Genomic DNA, 16,410 nt, shown 5'->3' on the forward strand with positions numbered 1-16,410 from the left:
GAAGTATTAATCATGAGCATAGAAAAAAAAACTCGCAACAGCATACCTTATTAACAAGGTACAAACAAGCTGTTGATAATCAGTTTATGATGTTATTTTGCCACACGGATGAGTTTTGATCAAACATCTATAGCTTATTATTGTGGTTTTGTTAGTTAATTCGGACCACACCTTGATATTTAATCATAAAACTAGCTTTATAGGACAATATAAGTAGCTTATTAGCCGCTTTATAAGGAGTACGCAAAACAGTCTTCTGGGTGCTTGTCAACATGACAACCCATGAACGTTCGAGGCGAAAATATGCCACCAGTGGGAGGTGGCGAAATCGAGTGCGCCAAAAACAAAACACAGCCGAAGCGTTTGTTTACACTCCGGTTGAGATCATTTCCGCGCGCACTCGCTCGTTCAAACTGTGTTAGAAAGTGTTAATTTTGCAATAAAATCGTACCTCTTAACGTTAAATTTGCGCTTCCTGTGGTGTTTACGTGTGTGTGTGAAGGAAACTGATGAAACCATCGAGTTAATTCAATGTTCACTAATAGCAATGGAAACTCCACGCACGGCGGTAAATCAAGCTCACCGAGGTCACTTGAGAACGCCAAAGATGTCGAGCAGCAAAAAATCGCTGTTCGGGAAGGATGTGGACGATGAGGCTGATATTGGACCGATGACACCGCTTCGGTTCGGTGGCCATCGGAGGAGCACGACAAAATGTGAGTTTCTCTACACGTGGCACACACACGATCCTGGCGTAAGATATGGCCTAATTCTGGCCATACCTTTGTGTAAATGTACTTAACAATATCCTCCTACAAACCTAAACCTCCTTCATAATCACGCCCCCCCCCCCCCCCCTCTCTCCACCCCATGGTCTTTTGGTCATTATCAGATCCATATCCCTATCGACCAGACGCACTGTTGCTGGCCGAAATAATCCTCTCCCTCGTGCTCTTTCTCCGTTTTAATTCGTCCTACAATGCTTTCGATTTTCACTAAATTTTCTTAGAAATAACAATAATAATAATTAGTATTATTATCATAAAGTAATAATAATATCGTTTGTAAAAATTCCAGCCACAAATGCCCTGAGTAACATCACATCCTTTCGCAACTTGTTTGGCAGCGGGTCGCCAGATGATAGCGACCGCTCACTGTCACCTGATTTCGCGACAAGATTCACCAACAATGGACGGTACGAGCTACTCCCGGCGGATTACGACAAAGAAAACATGAACCATCCGGTGGATGAAGAGACGCGCTTCTCCTTTAGCAGCAGCATCCCGGAAACGCCGACCAGTCGTCTCAGCGCCGAAGAAAGTGCGGTACTTGATGAGAATAACTCCAACTCCCTGTCGATGCTGATGAATGCGGATCTGAATCTGGTGGAAAAGCATGCCAAAACGCTTCATCGTACACCGGGCGTTACGACACGCAGTCATTCGATATGTAAGTTCAACGAACGATCCGTAGATCCTACACTTCGCCGGACGCAGCATCATCTGGCGGGTGTAAAACGGGCGCACATTGGGACACCGGATGATACATCGCAATCTCCTTCATGCAACAGAATCGATAGGAGCAGCGCAAAACGACCCAATAACACACGGGCAAGGACAGCGCTACACTTCAACGATGTCCAACCGATTCCGACGAAATCGTTCTACTCATCCCGTACGATAGAAAAAGATTCACCACTAAAGATGCCACCAACGCTGTCTACAAAATCGTTTTATGCTTCTTCCTCCAAGTTGGATACGATTCCAATTCCCACCCGCACTTCACCAGAAAATGCTCACCCAAAACCATCGACGAACGAAAGCAAAAAAACACTTTTTGCTTCAAAAACCCCACGCAAAGCGACGACATCCATGCGAAAACGCTCCAAATCTTTCTCCTCCAGCAATGCGCCACGGTTAGGCCAGCGGGGCACCGTACACAAGATTCAAAAACCGGTGAAAAAAACACCCGTTACACCGAAAAGAAAAAGCCCCAGAACGCAGCAAAAAAATCGTGCCATTGCCGGTGGAACGAAAAGCTGTCCGACAACACCGAAAAGCGATGGAAATGGCCAAGAACCCGACCATGCCGATATGCTTCGGAAGCTAAATCGCGTGAACAGTATTCTTCAGCAAGGGCAGAAAAACCTAACACACGCTCGTCCACTTTCAACTTCGCGTTCAATGACGGATCTGAGCAAAGGCTACGACGACGCTAACTTATCTTCGGATGAAGAGGAAGATTCAGCGTCCGAGCAGGAAGACGGCGATGGCGTCGAAACGAATGGGCGCAAATTCTTTCGCTCGAAACATAAAACACGCTCGATACGCCGTGTGTACAATCATTTCAATTCGATTGTGCTTGGCGTGAAGAATGGTGGCAAACGAAAGTTGCTCAGCTTCCCACAAACGTCCAAGCGACGGCGGACCGCATTCGAGCAGGATGAGTTTGATTATGAAACCGAACAGTTGGAGGTGGATGATTTGATTAGCAGGCTTGATGATGGAGCGGAGGAACGCTACTGTGCGGAGGCTGGAAACGATCAGCACGATGATGATGATGCACCAATACCGATACAATCGAATGTTATCTATCTGTCTGCGGATGATGAATTTGAACTGGAAAACTGTGGAGTGGAGGAAAATATGGACTATCAAGGAGCGAATCTGGAAAACGGAACAATTATTGTGCAGCATGGCGGCTCCTCCGGAGTTAATCCCCAGGTGGAAATCGTTCAATGTGATGAGTCGGTGTTTGTGCCCTACGATCACTATGAAAACGTTCGAGTTGATGGTTTTATGGCAAACAGCAGTACAATCATTATACAGCATAACGAGTATCATACGTCTTCGACAATTAATCAGAACGATAGCGCATTGTCCACAACGATCACGAGCAGTTCTACAGGTAAGTGAAGCTAGTGACAATTTTTATTTTAACTGAAAGGTTTGAAGAGAGAGGAATATAATGGATACAGTTCTGCGTAAAACAATAAGACCACTCTTCATTCCGAGGCTCGAATAACTCCAGTTCGCTCTCTATAATGGAATTTGTTAAATCGCGCTTTACCTGACGCATATAACAGAGGATCGTTACTAATGTTGGGGAGGCCCCGATCTACCGGGAGACCTCGCCTCAATAAACTGAGAAATCTGAGGGCGCTTTTCTATTTCAAAAAAGGTAGCTCTTCGCTGATGAAGTACCTCTTCGAGCTCTTCACCTTTTGGAGGAAGCTCTTCGCCATTTCCATAACCGTTCCGAAAAAAATGGAACTTTCCCATCTCTAGTCCATAATTTGGAAAAGATTTTATTGTTTTGTTCAAAACTGTATTAGAAATACTAGAACTAGAAGAAATACTTCACGAAGAGATAGGTCTCAGGATCGCAAATTGATCAAGAATTCATCTTATGCCCTTCTTTTCCAGTATCCCAGTACCATTATGAAACCCAATGCCAACCGGACCACACACCGCAACCAACCGCCACCCAAGTGGGAAACGAATATTACCCCCTGTTCTATCCCGACCGCGCAAAGGAACTCTGGAAACAACAAACGGACACCGTCCCCAAGCAAACAGACATTTTTCACTTGCTTCGTCAGCAAGACAATCCGACCCGTGTCACAAAGCACGGCGCCGGCCCGAACCAGTATCAGATCGATGCCGGTCAGCGTGTGTACGGTGCGATCCAGTGTAAAGAATGTGGTCTTACGTACTCTACGCACGAACCGGAAGAGGAACTTTTCCATAACAATTTTCATCGCTCGCAAGCGAAACTAACGTTCCCCGGCGGAGCAAACGAGCACGTGGTAGTAAGCGTTCCGGAATGGGATGTTACCGGTAGGATTATTGTCGTCTCGCAGACCGACCCCAACCGACAACTGCTCAAGCGGATACAGGGCGTGCTGGAGGTGGTAGATGCTGAGCTTGGCTTTTCGACCCACGGAGAACTGCCGGAAGGTGCTTGCATCTATATGGCCATCGCTCGATCTACCGTGCTGGGGCTTTGTGTTGTTCAGCCGGTCCAGTATGCGAACCGAATGATCTGTCTCGAAGGATTGCACGGTGCACCGATCGATTGCTATTCGTCCGAGTTTTATCCTGCCAAGTAAGTATTTTCTTTTTTCCCCCGTACGAAACTCCTCGGTCGGTAAGACAACTTATATCACTCTTCCATCACGTAATTATAGATGCGGCATATCGCGACTCTGGGTAGCGCCCAAATATCGTCGACACGGCATCGGACGCAAACTGGTAAACTCGATTCGGTATCATTACATCTTCGGCTACACGCTGTCGTGCGACGAGATCGCTTTCGGTGCACCGACGGAGATGGGCAAGCTGTTTGCGGAATCTTTTGCTGGGCGGAAAGATTTTCTTGTTTACATTTAGTTTACATGATTTATCTGTTGATAATATAAAGGCAGCAATGATTTTGTTAAATGCTTCAGATGAAATGGTGGACTACGCTAGATGACATTTTAATGGCTTCAGATAACATAGTAAACAATTTTCTTTTTGCAGTTATCAACTTTACAATAAAAGGAAAGCCTACCATTTCATCTGACGTGTTTATTAAATTCATTCCTGCTTTTACATAATCAACCGATAAACCTTGTAATGTGCCACACACACACACAGGCACACATATATCCCTGTTTTACCACGTTTTATGTTATTCGTTCGTTATTGATATTGCGATTGTGTATGATTGTGTGTGTGCTTAAGGTTAAGATATGCAAGTATTGCTTTACATACTCTCTTTTTTTTTGTTTAATTTTGTTCCATTTCAATAAACAATTGGTCAGGAGGCTTTCTTTTTTGCACACTCCGCAACGCGGGTGTGCGTGGGTTCTATAAAATAGAATTTCGTGTATTTATTTTTTCGCCCCAGCTGCCTTGGACTTTAGCTGCTCCGCTAGCAGTTCCCGTTCGCGTACCATCTTTGCACGTTGCTTTGCCATTTTGTCTACCTTACGGTGCCACTTTGTAAATTTATCGTACTCCTTATCACTGATCGGATACTGCGGTTCACCTTCCGTTCCGCTTAAAAAATGATCCAACAGTTCCTGTACCTGTAGCGGCTTTCGTCCGAACTGCATCCGGCGTCTGATGTTGAGGACTTCCTTGACGCATCGTAATATCTGTCCTGCGGAGTATCCGGTCGTAACTTTGGCCAGTGCGGACAGTTCAAAATCACGTGGTACGGTTGGAAATCGTCGCAAGGCACACTGCCAGAGAAGAACCGTCGATCCATAGTCCGGTCGTGGTAGAAGAAGAAACTTTTCGAAACATTTCTTTAACGGTCCAACCTTCGCAAGCCACGGCTGATTAGTGGTCGCTACGAGCAGTACTTTATCTTCCGGTTTTAGTTGTTTCACGATCATCTTAAACAAATGTTTGCCCAATTTCGTTGGATCGAGTGATGAATCCGCGGCAGGAACTTTTTTGTAGAACGCACGATGAACATCCTCAATGGCGATCACGGAAGGTTGCAGTATGCGGGCAGTTCGCAGTACAAGCTGCAAAAAATACGCCATATTGTTGGGGTCGATTGGTCCACACACTTCTACACTCAAGTCAAACAGCACCGAACCCGTCTCGTGACAGATCGCTTCGAGTAGTAAAGTCTTCCCGTATCCTGGTGGTGCTAGTAGACAGATTGATTTGGGTTTCGGTGCAACCAGAGGTCCCATCCCGAACAGATACGATCGAAGAATGGTTCTCACTTCTCCCATACCCGGTGGTGGATCTTGTTCCAACAAGTTACGTCTCTCGAAAGCTGCGTAGTTAAAATCACCAACAAAGTCATCAAATGTCCGCTTGGAACAGGCTTTGATAACGTTTCGCTCCCCCAAATCATTGATCATGTCTTCCAACGAAAGATCAGCCGTTGGATCGATCGGTTCCTTGCGCTTCTTGCCCTTAGCTCCTTTTGGACGGGGAGGTTTCTTCGCTCTGGGTGGTTTGTACTTCATCTTTTCGTCCTTGCAAAGCGCTATCTGTAGTAGTTCTCGTTCGGATTTGAGCAGTTCGTACACTTCGGAGTGAAGTTCCTGATGAACTTCGGCAAACTTTTCGAGTGTGATCCATTCCATGACGGGTAAGTCGTGGACGTTGTCTAGCTCGTTTATAAACGCCCAGTCTTTACGGTATCGTTCAAGCGTTTCCTCCAGCGTTACTAAAGCGTGAAAGATTACTTAGCTTGAGTTTTACAGATTGTCGAGGATACAATTGACAAGCTAATTGAGAAATTTATGTGCAGGTGTATAGGTAGATGTATGTAACTCGAATCTATAACTTCTCTCTGTCTACGGTATTGTGTATTTAGTTAGAGAAAAAGCAAGAGAGAGGTCCTAGATAGCAGACCAGGAATTCTTGGTATTATTGTCTAATATTGTAGCCGACAGGCCTTTGAATAATGCATCTCCAATATTATTAATAATATCCCAGGCCTTTGAATAATAATAGCTCCACAAGCTTGCCAATCATGTCCCACAAAACCCATCAGTAAAGATACTTGGTTATCCCCAACCCAACTTACGATAAGCGTTGCTGACAAACTCCGGCTCACTAAAATCGTACGTTTTGCCTTCCCGCTTTTCCCGCGCACGTTTCTCCCGTGCCGCCTCCTTCAACCGTTCCTTCTCCTCCCGCTTCTTCTCCTGCTCCCGTTCCTTTGCCGCTTTCTTCGCTTCCGCTTCCTTTTTCTTCTGTTCGGCGGACTTAAGCTTTTCGAGCTTTTTCAACCGCTCCAACTCTAAATATTCCATCGGTGTGAGAGTTTCACCACGCACGATCAGCACCGTACCACCTTCAAACGGTTCCGGAATGACATCAAATGCGTGCGCTTCATCGTACCACTGACGGAACCAAGCACGTACGAAGTCGGTAATGTCTTCCAGCAGAGCAGGTCCACGGGTACGCAATATTCGTGCTTTTTCATCTACTATCGCATCAAGAAAGGTGCGATCGTATTCGGGCTTTTGATCTCGTCTAGCTGCCCGAACCTCCTCCACAGCGAGCTCATCCGGAATATTCGGCTTAAAGTCTTCAAAAAGTCCCAAAAAGCGAGATCTTTCGTAACGTAGCTTCTGCTGTACCTTCCGGTACTGATACCTACGCCAGTAGCGTTGTATTTTTGCTACAGCATGATTCAACTTCATCCGCTCTATTGCTTCCTCCAGACGTCTTGCTGCTTCTGCCTCGGCTTCGGCAATTGCCGCCGCTTTATCTTCCGCTTCCTTTTGCTTCGTCTTTAGATCCATCTCAGCCGTCGAAACGTTCACTACCGCCGGTGCCTTTTCTTCCCAACCGGGCGGAGCGTAGTATCCAAAATGAACCACATCTTTTTTCTTCATCCGAAAGTCCCAGCTGTAAACGGTACGCTTCACTGGATAAAGCATAAACTGCCCGGGACGGTAAAAGTACTCGTACGGCACATCCACAATCTCCTCATCAATTGGTTTCGGATAGTAACGGTCGGGATGAAGACGGAAATTGGTTTGCTTCACTCGTGCCTGACGTGCTTTTTCGTGTGCAGTAATTAGATCCAGTGCTGTCCTTAGCCGTTCCTTTTTGCGGTCGCGTTGCACCACTGGACGCTTGGTACCTGGGGTTTGTTGAACCGTGTTATCTTCCTGCTGCTCACTCTCATCTGAAGAAGATTCCTCAGAGTCACTCCCCGAAACGTTTCCGAATTGGAGCAACTTTCGAGAATCAAGCAAAGCTTGAAGTTCTGCCGGTCGTCTAGCCGGGAAATAGCAAGGTCTAACGGCTAGCACATCGTCTGGGATTAGATGCTGTTCCTGCAATGCTCCATCCACGTACACAAACTCGCTCAGCTCAATTTCCTGAAGCTTCGTCCGAAACTCCAACATTCGGGCATGTGCCGCCTCTAGTAGGCGTTGAATTACTTCACGCTTTTGGACTTGTAGCGTTTGATCGAAGCACCGTTCCAAATTGCGGCACAGCTGTACATAACGACAGTACAGATCGGACACTAGCCGGTGCACTACACGCACATCCTTTGTAGGTTCGACCGTTTGCAAGCGCTTTTCGTGCATCAGCACGTGTTCTAGCAGGTCGCTGGTAGTGATCCAAAATTTTGCTACCGCTTTTGTTTGTGCCATCGTGTGCAAGGTTCTCAAAATTCTTTTCCAAATTTTAAACACAATTAGGTCCTCAAAAGAGAAGCTTGTGTTTTTGTACGACTCTGTTACTAAGCATCAGCAGATGAAGAATTTATCTGGGAAAACTAGGCTTACTATGTTATTTTAGCAAAGTGGAGCAATTTCTACAAGTAGAAATGGGAAAAACAACACAACTACCTTAAAGCTTCAGAAACGGCCACCCAAAATACTGTAAATTTCAGGTAAGCCACAACATTAACTCCAATTATTTATTCCCTTGCCTGCCGAACATTCTTCGCCATCCGCTTCACGTTAAAGCAATCCACCCCAATCTTCTCCTTCACCTCGTCAATCGTTTGTTCCGCTATTGTTCGGGCCCGTTCGCTTCCTTCCTCGATGACGCTTGCCAAAAAGCCAACATCCCGCGTGTACCGTTCCATCCGCTCCCGTATCGGTCGCAAATGTTCTATCAAAGCTTCGGCCACCATCAACTTGTACTGGCCCGTATTTTTACCCTCCGCTTCCCGGCATATCTCCTCCGTCGATTTTCCACTCACCAGCGAGTGAATTGTGATCAGATTCGACACACCCGGTCGCTCTACTGGATCGAACGTAACCTCCGATTTAAAATCCGTTACCGATTTCTTCACCTTTTCCAGCACGGCGTCTGGTGAATCGATTAGCATAATGCAGCTCTTTGGATCGGGATCCGATTTGGACATCTTTTTCGCCGGATCCCGCAGCGACTTCAGGCGACTGCCATCGTTTACGAGCGTTTCGCAGAATGGGAACGTACGGCCGTACTTGTTGTTGAAGGCGCGTGCCAACGATTGTGCGAGCTGAAGCTGTTGGATTTGATCCTCGCCGACCGGAACATGAGTTGCTTTGTACAGCATAATGTCCGCTGCCTGCAGCACAGGGTAAAGATACAATCCCAAAGGGATTTCCTTCATGTTGGCAGATTTTTCTTTGTACTGTGGAAGATGCGTTAGGCGGGCCATCGTGGTAAGGCAGCCCAGAATCCAGGATAGTTCGGCATGCTGCGGTACGGCTGACTGGAGAAATAGTGTTGCGCGTGCTGGATCAATACCGCAGGCCAACAGTGTGGCAGTCATTTGCAGCGTGTTGTGACGTAACGTTTCGGGTTCCTGGCGAGATTGTGTTGGAATTGTACTTTTCCAATGATTTAGCTATTTCACAACAAAAACTTACCGGTGGAATGGTCATGGAGTGGAGGTCAACAATGCAGTACGTAACGTCCTCGCCGGCCTCTTGTAGTTCGACCCATCGTTTCACGGCACCAAGATAGTTGCCAATGTGCAGTGCTCCAGTCGGTTGCACACCGGAGAACACTTTTCGTGGCCATGGTGTAGGCTTTCGGATAGACGAATCATTACTTCAACTACACAAATTAATTTTACACTCTGAAATACCTTTGATTCTGAAGACAACCAACGCGTTCCAGGCCTTAAACTGTTTGTATTTTGCGTGAAAAATGGTAAAACTCGTCTTAACATGGACATCTTCCCGGCTTTCTTCAATCGATCGGAGGAAAAATGTAAACAAAGACGGAAAGTCAACGAGAACGTCACAACAATTCGGCTGATCTGCAAATATTGTTTGTGTGTTTTATTACGCTATTGCATACATCATTTACAGCAATTTTGTACAATTTTGAAATTTACTTTTAACTATTTACTCCAGAAAGAATGATTTTTGTATAGGAATTCACAAAATACCATCAGAATTCATGTCCCGGAATGTTTTAATTTTATATCTACCTTGAACAACATAACGCTACTTCTAAAGTTGACGTACAGAGGGCGCTACTATCGACGATTTGAATAACCGCGGGAAACGAACATATGCAACTTATGTTGAAATTAATTCCAACATTCTATTAAAATTTGGAATTAGATGGGTAATTTAAATAAATTGAAAAAGATTTTATCGACACGTATTGGCCTGCCATTTCCGGTTGTTAGTTCTTTGAAACGGTCCGAGCAGGATTAGATGTGTGAAGGCCGGCGTCGCTACTTCCTCGACCGACCAGGAGACATTTCGAAGCGAATTTACAAATATCAACCATTGGTCGGAGGAGACTGAGCAAAGGGATCACGAATTTTCCAACTTTGCTATTCTACATTGCCCAGATATGGGCGATGAGAGGGGCGGACATTCGTGGCACGATTTTCATCGTATCTCTACAATTCCTTAGCTTTGCAGATGACATCTGAAGCGTGCTCTGATGCGACAGAGACTAAGTACCCACTGCCCGGAGGCTTCGTTATGTCTTTGCGAGCCCTAGTTCTCCAGATTTGATGCTATGGACCGTGTTTCCTGGAACAGGATTGTGGAGGTGGCTACGTCTAACAAAAAAAAATAGTCAGATTAAGAACATGTACACTAGTGATTGGTCATACGACTCTTTTTACGGATTGAGCCGGAGCTAGGTTCATTTCTACTGCAATTGAGTTTGACCCATAACTGCAACGAGTTCGGATCGACCAGTACATGCAGGATAGGAACGACCCGAACAGACAACTCGAACTCACATATACTTTGCTGCACCCACAGCTCGAACCGAAGTCGTTGAAATTGGGAATACAACCCGAACCGCTCCGAGCCACTTACAGATGGCTCCGACGATCTGCAAGTCTACAGGTCTTTACTTATTTGTTCATTAAAAAAATACACCAAACGAACTCATTTATTAGTAGAAGAGCTTTTATTTTGCTTAAAATGTTTTTTATGCTCAATATATTCGAATAGCGTTTTTATTATTCATGTACAAGGTAAATATTACACACACATCATAGCTTGTTTAAAAAATCTCTTGTGTCTTTTGTTTTCTTCCGCATCGTCTGACCGTGCCACCATTAGAATGGGGTCGCGTAGCTGTGGGTATGTATAATAACTTAATATATTTTACACGTGAGCATATTGGTAAAAGTATAGACGACAGTTTCATAGCTATGCTGCTAAGATTGGCCACCGATTTGGCCACACCCATCATCACGAGCATTAAAACTTTGTTCCGAAAAGGCTAATTCACACACACTTAAGGCGCATCTGATGCTTGCTTAGGCCACCAAGAATGTTTCCTTCTCGCTACACGAGCAACAGTAACAACAATAGTAAGGCAACCTAAAAATGCCATCACCTGTAACCGTGTTTTCTCTTCTTCCTTAAGCACGTTGGGCGTAACACGTGGTTAGGACCTAAGGCCTCCTGCTTACTTATTTGTAGTACACTGACCGCTTCTGAGGGGTTTTACTGTCAAAATACTGCATGGAAATTAAAAGCACTTTCATCACATTTTGCGGGCACATTCATCGATTATTGAGATACGAGATGTTTTCTTTAAAAAAAAAATCACGCTGCCCCCAGCAGCTCATTTCTTCCATCGTTATCGGTTTAAAAGCTTACGGAACTAATGTTGGAACGTATTGGAACGACTTTCGTTTCCTATTTTTAATTTTTTCTTTTTTTGCTATAACTATCCGGCGGATGTATCAGTAGATATAGAACTTGTGAGACAGAGATTTAGCGATTCCTTTTTCCGTGGTATCTGTTTCCTTCTGAGCCTTAAGAGATTTTTGTGCGTACCAGATTCCGGATGTTCTCTCCTCCATCGGGTTTCATTCAATTCCAGCTCCATTCACGCACCGGCAAATGCACTATTCGGTGCTAGAGCTGCTACCTATCGGCACTACTACCATCCTTCACGTTAACCACAATAATGCTCTCGTCCGCATCCGACACGTAAAATCATAATGTCGTATCGACGTTACTGTTCGTATCGGACGTCGGTCCGTCGGGTGTGTTTTGTGGTGGTTTTTTAGTTTCCGAACCCTCCAGATCGCTCGTACTCTTCGTCAGCTCGTCCAGCAGCATCTCCGTATCGATCAGCCCCAGGACAGCCTGTTTGCTGATCGATCGTGCCAGCAGACGGGTCTTTCGCTCCAACTGTTCCTTTTCCGTTTCCTCGCTGTCGAACGTTGTGGTCACGCGATCCGTTTCATCCACCATACTGCGCAGTGCCGTCGAGGACGCAACCATCGGAACAGCGTCCGGATCGGTTGGACTCAGCGGTACGTAGTTGTGCTCGAAACGGCCCGTTTCCGGTGCTGAAGCCGAAAGCATCGTGTCTGCTGGTGGTGTTAGCTGCGAGTGGAACCCGTGAGCTACGGAAGATTGGGTACGGTTGTACGATTGTTGCGGAACATCGACCGGTTCACTTGGTTTGGGTGGACCGTGCTCGAACAAACTGGCCGCCGTTGGACGGGAATCATTGTTGCCCTGCATGGACGTGATCGTAAGCTGTTCGTCCACTTCTTCGATCACCTGGTCCGTGATGCGCATGCTTCCCATGGCTCGGTCCGGTATGCGTCCTCCGGCCAGGTTTGTCGAACTGGCTGAGCCGGGAAATTTGAACGGCACTGTGCCGGCTGCATCCGGTGTAGCGCTGTTCGGACGGCTTGATTCGTCCTTGCTGAAGAATCGCTTCAGCGCGGACGTTACCGTGTTGACGCGGGACATTGTACCCGCAACGCTAGCCAAACTGGTGGCCGAACTGCCACCACGGTAGATGGGTTTCTCGTACGTGTTAAAGTGTATACCACTTACGTTGTCATCCATCTATGGAAAGAGCAAAGCGATATTAATTAAGTAATTCCTTAGAGGCGTATGTCAGAAAGGAATGACAGTGCAATATGATTGGCGAAGTAAACATTCAGCAGTCTCCTAAAGTCCTTTCCTAACAAAGGAAGGAACGATGGTGCTGTGCCACAGACCTCAGTAAGTCGAATCATAAGCACGTGTCAATCCTTTCCGTAAGTTTCATTAGATCACAGGATTAGTGCCAGGATTAAGTTTATCTTTTGAGGAATATTATGGATCATAATCAAGGATCTTCTAAGGAAAGTCTGGGATTAGGTGTTTCCAGGACAGGGATTGCAGAAAGAACCTTATGTCACAGGCCGAGTTTTAGTAGTACCCTGCAAATTTAGTATCCCTTCGTTAGAATATTATTTTTTCTCCAATTACTATAAAAATCTTAAAGTTATGTTATCATTAGTTCCAGCAGAAATATCATTAGTTGAGAGAAATTAAGTTACGCTATTGCTAAGCTACTAGCAGCTTCTTTCCTCGTTAGTACCTCTTGCCATTGCACAGTGCGACATAAGCGACCTTCTGCACTGGGAGAGGAAGCTTTCAAATACCTTTCCAGATTAGTAAGCGAGTGCAATCGAATTAGGGTGCAACCGTACGATCGACCGTTCGATCGGTTTTAGAAATTTCTTACGAGCGTTACATTTTTCATTTTCAAGAACCGCCATTTTTTCGTTCTTCGTACAGTGGTGTGGGCCGATCCGATCAATTCTATATGGTACGTGAACAGAGGTGGAAGGATAAAAAAGATAATAAAGAAGTGCCATCACCGAGGTAACATTGAAACCCCGCTAAAGATTTAACCGCCGTGTGTATGTTTAGAAAATACAGAGAGGCGTTCCATAGTAAGATGAAAGAATCGTGTCAATCGCACTCGTTTGCTAACCTCGTCGTCGTTGGGATTCGCGGGGAAGTTATACTCAACCGCTTGGTTCTGTTTACCGACCATTTCATCGATGCGGACTGCCGTGGGCACTACCGGGATGACCTCCGCTTCCCTCTTCTTCACAACGATGTCGGCTGTCGAGGGTTGTGGAGGTTCCTCGCGAATTTCTGCCGAGGCTACGGTGTGCGGCAATTCGGTCGGGAAGATCTCGTCCCAGTACTGATCCTTGAGCAGTTCCGGATGTTCGTGATGCATCTCGTCGACGATCAGGTAAGACACCTGCAGATTCCGATCGACCATCCAGTTAACCTCGAAGTCATCATCGTCCTCGCCGAAAGGATTGATCAATGATTCGGCCACCTTCAGCCAGCCCATGTAGAAGAAGAACTGAAGCGTCGTGAAGATCGGGAAGTATTGGTCGATCTTGTTCACGACACCTTCGCCGAGTTCCTTGGTTTCCACCCACTGCTGGCCCATGACTGAGGTAAGGAAGTAGCTGTAAACAGCCAGCGTTACGACCTGCGTGTACACGAGCGGCACACTGATTGTGTCGTACGAGATCAACAATCCACACTGTCCGCGGAACTTGTTCAACTCGTCGATGATAGTTTTGGACGCGAAATCATCTCTGCAGCGACCCTCCTTCCGAGCACGTGTCACAATACTTGCTGCCCATACGATCGGCAACCAGTGCTTCGAGTGACGTGGAAATTTCTGGTTCAGATGGGTCATGATGGTATGTTCGTTCTCGTTCAACAAACCAGCCTCCACGAGATGCTCGATGGTTGGAAAACGTTTCTTCACCCGAGGTGAAATATTGGTCAGCACCATCGTTAGACACAGACAGACGTAACGCATGATTGTACGTCGCATCACACGGCCTCGTTCATCCTGGAAATGGTAAGAGAGAGAGAGAGAGAGAGAGCGATGTAAACGTTACTCAAAATCGAATCTAATCTCAGCCGGAACGAGGACGTATTTGTTTCTCGCTTAATGGTACGTAAATATTTAACACACAATTTACGGGACATCATCAGGACGCGGTAATGTCCTGCGATACCATCAAATCGTAATCGGATACCCTTTGCTTAGGTCTGTTTTTCGCTAATGATCCTGAGAGGTCATCGTACGCCCTGGGCTAATCGGTATCTAATCGTTGTGAAGAAGTCGATGCTTTATACAGCTGTTTTCGAGAGCGCAACCAGTAATCGGAATCGTATTGTACAAATATAAGCGAGCGAATCGCCCTAAACCCTTTCCGAGTGGGGGGTAAGCCGAGCGTAAATTATTGATTTGACACCCATGCAAGTGGCGCCCGCAGGACTGCAGCAAATCTTTCCCTCCCGACAGTAACGCGTGGCTCCTCGTTCCCCGTCCGAACCGTACCTGACCGTGAATGTTGGCACTGACGAAAACGGCAATCGGGTCTGGCCAGGGAATGCTGGTGTACTGGTTCCACCAGCGCGTCATTACGATGGTGACGTAGAAACCGAGCACGAAGGAAAGTGGAATTAAGTTGCTGTACGTAGCGCAGTACTTGACAATTTCCTCGAATATCCTAAAACGAGAGCAATCGAGCGGAAGATTATGGATTTGTGTATTGAGGACAAAGGGTTGACGATTTTAGTGGTACCGTTTTTGGTCCTCCGATAAACCGAGGCGGTAGGTAACGTTGAGCACGTAGTATAGAAGCAGGAAGCACGTTAAGTCCAGCCATACTAGTTTGTAGATACTACCGCGCCATCTGGAAAGGAAGAAAGTATAATTGGAGATGTTTTCGAGACCTAAGTTGCATTGGTTGTAGACGAGGTCTGTGCTAATGTTGGATATAGACTTTAGTACACACAATTAGAGAATACAATCTACAAAAGACCATGTGTAGCGGTCCTTGTTCTTGAAGATTTCTCCTGTCAAGATTCCTGAACACGTCTTCTAAAAACTTTCTTACTCTTATAGACTACAAGAGCTGGTTGACAACGCCTGACATAAATTACTGAAAGACAAATTATGATAAACATTGAAACTTCAAAAAATCGATTTTGCTGAGGTCCTATTTTCAACCGCCATTTTTTTTTTAAACGATTGTGAATTTAACAGACCATGGCGATCCCATTCTTGGGTATTCCTATGAGAGAGGTGACAGCTGTGCCAGTCTCCACACGTCAGAACCGGGGTTCAAATCCCTTCCAGACCGGTTCCCCCTTTAGTGAGGACTGTCTATTAATGGATGGCGTGAAAGCAAGAAGAGTTCTGAGGAACTCAAGTAAAGTCTTTTAAAATTGTCTCTAATAATTACTAGGATAATGACAAGCTGTGGCGCGGCGTAAGCTGTCTTACTTAAAATAAATAAAATAAATTGTTATCCTGTTAGAGAGCGAATTCGAATTCTAGTCGAATTTGCGCTAGTCTAATTCGCGACTATCGGTTTTGCAAGTATATTTTGTCTTCTTTGTTCTCCGACGACCACTTTTTTAACTTTTTTTTTATTCATAAAGGACCGCCAGGCCTTATTGCTCTTTTTTCAGTTTTACCTCCACCAAAAAAGGTCTCAGAATTCCCTAGCAGTGCCACAAAGACATTAAAACTAGAATTCAACGTTTGCCATTGCGCTTTTAACTAGCAAGGCAAAGACATCAATTAGCATATTTTTTGGCTTATCTTATCCGTTTTACAGTTGAATGCGGAGCGTCTTTCTTTTGTCGGTCTATAAGGTTTCTCC

General features: G+C 45.7%; 6 protein-coding genes across 11 annotated transcripts in view; 1 reads left to right on the top strand and 5 right to left on the bottom strand.

The window, feature by feature from the left end:
• The window catches only part of LOC126567854 (A disintegrin and metalloproteinase with thrombospondin motifs 1), a 321,278-nt gene that overhangs the window by 136,392 nt on the left and 168,476 nt on the right, over positions 1–16,410 (bottom strand). The gene's annotated exons all lie outside the window — the stretch shown is intronic.
• Positions 1–16,410, bottom strand: part of LOC126568278 (eukaryotic translation initiation factor 3 subunit M) — a 464,890-nt gene that overhangs the window by 33,608 nt on the left and 414,872 nt on the right. The gene's annotated exons all lie outside the window — the stretch shown is intronic.
• On the top strand, positions 503–4,402 carry LOC126567860 (N-acetyltransferase eco). The gene is made up of 4 exons (XM_050224184.1): positions 503–716; positions 1,078–2,907; positions 3,426–4,107; positions 4,190–4,402. The coding sequence occupies exons 1-4, from the start codon at positions 548–550 to the stop codon at positions 4,389–4,391; spliced, it is 2,883 nt and encodes a 960-aa protein (XP_050080141.1). The 5' UTR covers positions 503–547; the 3' UTR covers positions 4,392–4,402.
• Positions 4,877–8,131, bottom strand: LOC126567856 (dynein regulatory complex protein 11). Its single transcript, XM_050224178.1, has 2 exons — positions 6,544–8,131; positions 4,877–6,180 (listed from the first exon to the last, which is right to left on the bottom strand). The coding sequence occupies exons 1-2, from the start codon at positions 8,129–8,131 to the stop codon at positions 4,877–4,879; spliced, it is 2,892 nt and encodes a 963-aa protein (XP_050080135.1).
• On the bottom strand, positions 8,401–9,662 carry LOC126567547 (tryptophan--tRNA ligase, mitochondrial). Its single transcript, XM_050223765.1, has 3 exons — positions 9,565–9,662; positions 9,344–9,505; positions 8,401–9,279 (listed from the first exon to the last, which is right to left on the bottom strand). Exons 1-3 carry the CDS (start codon positions 9,652–9,654, stop codon positions 8,401–8,403), a joined length of 1,131 nt encoding a protein of 376 aa, XP_050079722.1. The 5' UTR covers positions 9,655–9,662.
• The window catches only part of LOC126567948 (bestrophin-4), a 186,412-nt gene continuing 181,784 nt past the window's right edge, over positions 11,783–16,410 (bottom strand). Inside the window, exons 3-6 of one of the 2 annotated variants that reach the window (XM_050224326.1) lie at positions 15,325–15,435; positions 15,078–15,249; positions 13,692–14,582; positions 11,783–12,772 (exon numbers count right to left, since the gene is read on the bottom strand). In XM_050224326.1, coding sequence (XP_050080283.1) covers positions 11,903–12,772; positions 13,692–14,582; positions 15,078–15,249; positions 15,325–15,435 — 2,044 coding nt within the window. In that variant the 3' untranslated portion in view covers positions 11,783–11,902. The remainder of the gene's footprint in view (positions 12,773–13,691; positions 14,583–15,077; positions 15,250–15,324; positions 15,436–16,410) is intronic. The other variant, XM_050224327.1, reaches the window with a different exon arrangement.

Source organism: Anopheles maculipalpis, chromosome 2RL (assembly GCF_943734695.1).
Source record: "Anopheles maculipalpis chromosome 2RL, idAnoMacuDA_375_x, whole genome shotgun sequence".
NCBI lineage: Eukaryota > Metazoa > Arthropoda > Insecta > Diptera > Culicidae > Anopheles > Anopheles maculipalpis.